Below are 7,648 nucleotides of genomic sequence, written 5' to 3' on the forward strand. Positions count from 1 at the left end.
AATGAAAAAAAAAAAAACAAGAAAGAAAAAAAAAAAACGATCATACTTCTCTCGTTGCACTCACTTTATTTTCCGGTTTGTTTTTGTTTTTGGTGTTGTTTTGTTTGTTTGTTGGCACGCTGCCCTCTTATCCACCCATCCCAACGGCCCCACGCCTCGGATATGCACGAAGCGGAGCTGCTGCCCGTTGGGGAGGGGGGCAGAGGCGCGTGGCGGCGCAGCGGCCGCTACAGCGGGGAGGCGGAGCGGCCCCCGACGCCATCTCGCAGTTGCTGGAGGTTACCCGGCACGTAGGACCTCACCGCCTCATATGTCGCCTTGATGCGGCGAAGTGTGGCGAGGGATTTCCGCCTCACATAGTTGCAGTACTTGCGTGTTGCTTCCGTGCTGCAGTTAGGCGGGATTTCACGCTCCGTCCTGCGCACGAAGCCGAGGAAATCCAGCACACGCTCCACACCGTCGTGGAAGAACTTCTTGCTCACACCATCCATGCGGTTCTGTTTGAGGATGAGGCCGCGTGACTTCTCCACGTCGAGGGCGAAGGGGTCAAGGAAGTCTTCCACGAAGTCTAGGCAGCGTTTCCCAAGGAATGCGTCCCTGTGTAGACCAGTTTCCGGAGTGGCACCTCTCCCACTCGAATCTGCCAATGCGTCGATGCGAGAACGCTGCTTGGCATTGTTGGGCAAGGCGATTGAAGACCCATTGTGGGCCCACGAGTGGCGACGACTCGCGCCGGGCGACGCACCCAACGGTGACGTCCCCTCCCGCACCCACAGCGAGGAAGCCTCCAGCCGTGGCGGCAGTGGAGTAGACAGTTTTTGCTTCGAAGGGTGGGGATGGCCGCGGACGCTCGCCGCGTGCGGGTGGGCGCTGTGCTGCTCATGGTACCGCAGCGACACAGCGGAGTGGCGCCGCGACTGCTGCGGCTCCGATGCCGCGCTCCGCTGCCGCCACAGCAGATTACTGTCCGCGTGGAAATCCAACGACTGCCCCTGGTGGAAACGCCTTTGTTGTTCGTCCACTCCCTCAGAGTGTGGCGTCGGCACCGGGTCGACAGAGGGGAGGCGCGATACGGTTTGCGACGACGATGTCGACCTCGACGGATGCCGCTGCTCACCCTCCAGCGCAGGGATCTGCTTGGCCTGCTGTGGTGCAAGCTTGTGCGCAAAAACGTATTGTCGTGTGGGTGGCGAACGCAGCGCGCCCCGCTCATTCACTTGCGACGGTGCATGCACAACGACCGGCCGCTTCTCCAGCGCTGCTGCCTCCATCCGTGGCTTCTCTGTGTTCAATTCCTTGGGCGCATCTGCTTTACAATCGGCCGTGTTGACATGATTTCTGGCAGGCCCGGTAGAAAGCGGTACCTCCTGACTCTCCTGCTGCTGCTGCTGCTGTTTCTGTGGTTTCCTCGTTTTCTTTGTACTTGAGTCATTAGCCTTCAGATTTTCCACTTTACTATGCGACTCGTCTGGTGGGGTGTCATTGTCTTTTCTCAGCTCCTTGCTGGAAGACAGCTGCCCTCCACTGTTGCTGGTCGCGCTTGTCGATGATTTACTGTATTCCACTTCATTGTTCACTGCCTTCACCACTGCGTCAGAATACGATGAAGCCATCAGCCGCTCTGGCAGCTCTGCTGCAGGCGTCGGTGCTGCCGTGGTAGACGGCATTGTATCCTCACTCGCACTGTCATCATTTTCGTCCATCTCCGCAAACAGGCCTTTCAGGCGCACAAGTGATGGGGTCGAGGGGTTGATATTGATTTCTAGCACACTACCAGTGAATATGGCGTGCATAATGTTCTGCTCAGGAATCACACACATTCCTATTCTGTACAATTTCTGGTACGCCATTTCAAGAATATTATCCTCTCTGTTGTCACTATCTGCAGCTTTCGGCTCTCGCTCCGCCTTTGTACCACGGTTATTGGCACCATCCTGCCCCTTTCCAAGCACAGCCGCAAGGTCGGCAAACATATCATCGCTTGCAACGACCACCGTCGTCATCTCCTGTGTGTACGAATTAAACATACCCAAGTTTTGGGGGGGCATGAACACAACTGCTGCACCGCAAAGACGCAGGAGACCATCATACCTGGCGTGTATCTGTGGATCCAGGATAACAAAGGTGAATTGACGCAGGTGCTTGTTTGGTGGATAATTCGACTTAAGGAATCCGTCAAAACTGTAGAACATCTTCAGGGGTCGCATGTAATCCGATACGGGGAACCGCTGTGATGCCGGAATGGCGACGGTTGGCAGAGGGAACTCCTCCGGCACCATAAGGCTGTCCTCGCGTAGTGCCTCAACAAGAGAAGTGACGTAGTCCACCGTCGTGACGTGGTACTGATGTGCCATTGCACGCAGCACGTTGGGCGTCATATCGTAGCCGTCGCTCGTCACGTACAGAAAGGCAACACAATTGAGGCCCATTTCTTTGAACATGTCCAGTGACGGCACCGGCTCCCGCACAAGCAGCGCACCCAGCCGCACAGCGGCACTCATCAGCAGGAATGCCTCCGCGTCGTTCAGTGCGGCGGACTCGACAAGCACCAGCGTTGCCGTCAGCAGGCGTGCTGTGACGCGTGTGCCAAACTTGATGACGTCGCGCGTGTAAATCACGCGGGCGTTGCCGCGCCCAATAATCTCCTTGTTGACGTACGTGCCGTGCTTGGAACAGTCCTCCACGTTTGCGTTGGCCTCAACAGCGGCAACGCCAGGCGTAGCCAGCGGCGGCACTGCGCGAACGGTGATGGTGGCATGGTGCCGCGACACTGACGGATCGCCGCTGGGAAGCAGCAGACGGCACTCCTTGCGGCCGATTGTGTACGTCTCGCCAATGAGCAGAAAGTGGCGCCGCACCTCACCGTCGCCGTGCGTAACCTCAAGAATACGCATCAAACGCCCAGAAGAGCTCTTTTCTTTGTTCACCCTTCCTTTGTGGTTTGAATGGGCCCTCCGCTGCCTTCTCCCCGTTCACTTCAGAGGTGTGTTGTGGTACTGAGGCGGAGTACCCTTCAATTCCTTGGTGGTGGCGCCTCTGGTTGGTGCAGCTTGTTTAGCCTTCGCCCAGCGTGGCGTTGAGCACTAATGCCGCTTTGCGTGCGCAACAAAGACAGAAGAGGAGTAAAGTAAAGAACCAGCCGGCAAAAACACACAACAGCAACAGTGGCAGGGATAACAGAGATTTGGGAAGCAGATTGCCCCCCACTGTTACAAAGCACAGAATAAATGATTCCCACTCAAAATCAGAAGGAGTCCATCATGCACAGCGTGGCGCAGCACACACACACAATGAGACACTCAGAAGAATTATTCAAAGAAGGCCCTCTCATGCGGGCGGCGCACAGTCATGTGCCAAGCAAAGCCCATTACGGCACTGAGAGAGATGCGCCGTCCTCGTTGGATACAGAGCACAGGGAGTATCCTCCAAGGGGGATTACGTGGCGCGGAGAAACAAACGAAAAGTAAAGTAATCCAAAGCATGTTATTAAACAATCTCCAGGGCAGCACACACAAGCACAGGGTGTATGCGTCCTCTCCATGTGCACACACACAGCTCAGCAGACAGCAAGGAGGCCCATCCCACCAACCACCACCAGCAACGGTGTACGCACCCACGAAGGACTCACGCTGCTGTCCGCACTCATAATATCCTGCAGGGTGTTGTGTGCATTGCTCTCAGGGGCGTTAATACCAGTAGCTTCAGTTTCTTCACCGCTGTCTGCGGCATTGGGACCCTGAGCGGTCCCTGAGGAGGTTTCTGTCGCGCCCGTGCCACTTCGGGAGACGCTGCTCACTGTCGTCGCAGGGATTGCGTGCAGCTCCTCCTTAGGAGTGTCTGGGGCATCACTGAGTGGCCTCTGAGGCTCTGGACGGCCAGAGACAGGAGTTGATCCAGCAACTGAGTCAGTTTGCTGCTTTTCTGACGGATTGATAACAGGCACAGTACTTCTCGGCTCACCATGGTGGGAAGCATGACCGTGTGATGCTTCTGGCGCCGGCACTGGAAGTCGGGAAGGCTTGCCAGATGTAGATAAAGGATTTGACTCAGTCTTAGGGTTTGCTACAGCGTCCAATGCAATGTCTATCTTGTTCAGCCACAACTCGAAACTCTTTGCAGCTCGTTCAACCAGTTCAAGTACCTTGTTGGCGGCATTTAAATCCTTCGTCGCGCCCTCCACTGCCTTCTCCGCCGACTGCTGTGCATGGTCAACAAAATCGTTTAGCTTATCCTGGTCACTCCATCCATTCCAAAGGACTCCATTCTTTTGCTTTGCATATTTCAACGCTTCTTTAGCCTTTTCCGCTGCATACCGCGAGTACTCTTTCCACGCACCATTGACCCTTGCCGATTGGTCGCCGGCCTGAGCCTGCGCCAACAACTTCTTTACCTCTCCTGCTTTCTCTGATGCCTCCTCTGCAAGGGCCGCGACGTTTGTGTTGGCTTTAATTGCTGCATTGCTAGACGCTAGCTCCGACTCCAGGGCCCACTTCTCTGCTTCCGTCGCTTTACTCAATATCTTTGCCACCCCCATCAGCAAGGCATTCGACAAGTTAGAAGCCTTTTCAAACTTCGGCACAACTTCACCTAACGAAAGAACCACATCTGCAATATTCTCCCGTTTAAGTTTTTCATACCCCTTCATTTTTTTATTTAGCTCCACTGCAGCTACTGAGGCCTTCTTGACCTCAGCCGTCAATTGCTCCTTTGAATTCTTGATACCGTCCACCTCATTCCTGGCCTCCTTCACCGCCTCCTGAACCTTTAGCGCCTTCTTCTTTGCCTCATTCAGGTAAGTCAACACAGCTTTTTTCTTCTCCACATTCAGGAAATGCACCTCTGCTTCCTTCCTCTGCGCACTGACACTCACATCAGGGGCCGCTGCACAGCCACACACGCAGCACAGCACGACGGCCACCACAAACAACGCGGGACGCCCCACCGCCGCCATCATCACAGCCCGAGGCACACTGGTCTACAGAGGGGGAGGGACGCACAGCGGGGTACACAAGCACAGCAGGGGAGAGCAGCAGCGCACCACACAACTCAACGGACAGCTAGAGGGGCAACACATCACTCAAACAAAACATTAGTGGCAGAGCACAAAGAACCACACAGAAACAAACCCCAACAACCCCCAAATGAAAAAAAAAATGAAACAAGCTGCAGCAGCCAAGGGTGTTGGCCTACAGGGGTGCACACACACAGACAGCAGCAGCAGCACACAAAGACCACAGGGGCTACTTCACTCAGCAGCAGCCGTCACCATCAACAGAAAAAGAAGCCCAGAGTGCCCATTCTTGCAATTATATTCAAGCTAATGCGTAGGCAGGAGCACCTTCGTGTGCGAGGCAAGTGAAAAGATAATAAGAGACACAGCCTTCCATGTAGCGCTATTCGGCACAGTAAATACCGCTGAGGCTCGGTGCATCATCACGTGCCCAGCAGGCCAGGAGCAGTCAAAGCAAAAAACAAGAAAGAATTGGTTTATAACGTGGTGCATAGAGAACAGGTAGGAATTGCATCGTGTGATAATATTTACGCTGATCCCACAGTTCTCACCACATGGCAATGTGGGCGATTGCTCCCAGAAGCAGCGGTGCCGCACTGACAGCCGCAATCATTGCGCCCGCAGCCGCATCCTTCTTCGGTGGCACGTTGGCAGCAGAAGTCTTCGGAGCAGTGCTGTCAGTGTTGTGAGCGGCGGCCTCGGCGGGAAGGGGATCCGCCTTCTTTTCAGGTAGATAGCATTCACCACCCAATTATCCTGTTGTATGACGGTTGGCACTCACATCCGGGTTCCCACCACTGCGATGGCACTCGGCTTTATTGGGTGTTTCCCCACCCGTTGGAATAGTCGCACCGGTTACCCGAGCACTCGATTTGTCTTGCCCAGGAGGTCCTTCTTCATTTCTCGGCATTCCACCACCGCCTAAAGCATCGTGTTGTTTGTGCTTTTCAAGACGTTGGTTTGAATCATGTGCAGATAGATTTTGTGTTTCAGACCTTGAAGCGCCATTACCTTGGGTCCCAGTTGTGGCGCATTTACCGGCACCACTGCCGGTCTGTGCATCACAATTCTCAGTGTTAGCCTTTTCGTCCACATGATCTTTTTGACTCTGTTTAGAAGAATCCGTTATACTTCCGCCACCATCTTCATCATCCCCTGCTTCAATCGCTGCAGACAGCTGTGCTTCTGTGCCCAGAACCAATCCTGCTGCCAGCTTCTGGTCCTCCGCCGCAGCCCTGCTGCACGCCCCGCACAGCACGAGGACCAACAAAAGAGACACGTGCCGCATCCGCATCGTCGTCGCCGTCAGCATCACACGCTGAACTTCTTCCTGTGCGGGAGACGTGAGGGGCAGAGAGAATCGCACACGCAGCAGGGCACAGCAGCAACACAGGTGGGGCGTTGGGGCGCCTCACGCAAACACAAGAAGTAAGGGTGCAATGCGCGGGCAACCAGAAAGGGAAGCCCCCAACAGTGTTGGCAGAGCCCCACAACCAAGAAGAAAACAAATGCGTGAATGTGAGGTCTCGTCACGCAACAAAACTGTCAGCTGCGTACAGCCACGACGCACCAGAGGGTGCACACGACGCCTGGCCACTTCTCATTCCCCACACAAACAGAGTAGCTAGTGAGAAGGGCGCAAAGGCTTCGTGCAGATACCAAATAATGCAAAGAACCCCAACAGGAGCAGTGAGGCGTTGGTAACCCGCCGCCTGCTGTGTTCACCGTAGCGGACTACAGCACGCACACACATGACAGGCAGTAGCAGCCACCGCCAACAGAGTAAAAGGCAAAGGCCACCGTCAGAGGTATGAAAAAAAAAAAAACGCAACAACAAAATAGATGATGCAACAGCGTAATACCATCACACTAAGAAATATGCCCTGCTACCTAAGACTACCCAGATCCCAGTGTCCCCACCGCCCCAGATACGCCCAGACATCAATCCCACCGTTCCCTCTACTCTCATTGACTACCTGAGAGAGCCTGCTAAATCGCTCACACCTCGCAAGCCGCACCAAGGCAGCAGCCACACATATTCCCCTTCTATCGTTCGTCGCCTCCCTCTTAAACCTTCTCAGTTCCTCTCAATACACCGGATCAGAAAGCTCACATGTGGCAAGATTCTTCGGCAGCTCGACACGGTTACCCCTGTGGATGAACTCCGCGTAGACATCAGCGATGGGATCGTGGTCGAGCGCAATATCGGCACGTGTGTGCTTCCTCCCTTTCTCGAACTTGTCGGAAAACCGCACTGGTGTTTCCACTTCTCCATCAACAGTAGCAGCACCACCATTTGCTGCAAAAGCCTTCGCCTTTGCCTCACGGTCACGGCCGAGGAGAACAAGGTGAAAGATGTTCCCCGCCATGGAGCACTGCGCCAGCGCAACACAGCAGCCAACGCCTTCGTACACACCACGTGCGCAGTCGGCGACCACCACACTCTTCAGCTGCGCGCTGGACTCAATGCCCAAGTACAGGCCGTCGCGCCCACCAATGAGGGCGCAGTTACTCAGCTGCACGTGCGATCCCTGCGTCACCTCCACGCACGGCAGCGTCGTCCTGCTCTGCCATTGGCAAAACTCCGCATCGTCATTGTCATCCTCCGTGGAAGCATGCCTTGGCGAAAGAAACGTT

At 55.0% G+C, this 7,648-nt stretch overlaps 4 protein-coding genes across 4 annotated transcripts; all 4 read right to left on the minus strand.

The window, feature by feature from the left end:
* Positions 1-227: 227 nt before the first annotated feature.
* DQ04_03611060 (putative recombination initiation protein NBS1) lies at positions 228-2,894 on the minus strand (the record flags this gene model as incomplete). The annotated part of the gene is made up of 1 exon (XM_009312966.1): positions 228-2,894. One exon carries the CDS (start codon positions 2,892-2,894, stop codon positions 228-230), a length of 2,667 nt encoding a protein of 888 aa, XP_009311241.1.
* A 662-nt stretch (positions 2,895-3,556) lies between these two features.
* Positions 3,557-4,954, minus strand: DQ04_03611070 (hypothetical protein; the record flags this gene model as incomplete). Its single annotated transcript, XM_009312967.1, has 1 exon — positions 3,557-4,954. The coding sequence occupies one exon, from the start codon at positions 4,952-4,954 to the stop codon at positions 3,557-3,559; it is 1,398 nt and encodes a 465-aa protein (XP_009311242.1).
* Positions 4,955-5,762: 808 nt separating this feature from the next.
* Positions 5,763-6,323, minus strand: DQ04_03611080 (hypothetical protein; the record flags this gene model as incomplete). The annotated part of the gene is made up of 1 exon (XM_009312968.1): positions 5,763-6,323. The coding sequence occupies one exon, from the start codon at positions 6,321-6,323 to the stop codon at positions 5,763-5,765; it is 561 nt and encodes a 186-aa protein (XP_009311243.1).
* Positions 6,324-7,098: 775 nt separating this feature from the next.
* Positions 7,099-7,380, minus strand: DQ04_03611090 (hypothetical protein; the record flags this gene model as incomplete). The annotated part of the gene is made up of 1 exon (XM_009312969.1): positions 7,099-7,380. One exon carries the CDS (start codon positions 7,378-7,380, stop codon positions 7,099-7,101), a length of 282 nt encoding a protein of 93 aa, XP_009311244.1.
* Between the last annotated feature and the right edge of the window lie 268 nt (positions 7,381-7,648).

Source organism: Trypanosoma grayi (assembly GCF_000691245.1).
Source record: "Trypanosoma grayi strain ANR4 Tgr_361_V1, whole genome shotgun sequence".
NCBI classification, from domain to species: Eukaryota; Euglenozoa; class Kinetoplastea; order Trypanosomatida; family Trypanosomatidae; genus Trypanosoma; species Trypanosoma grayi.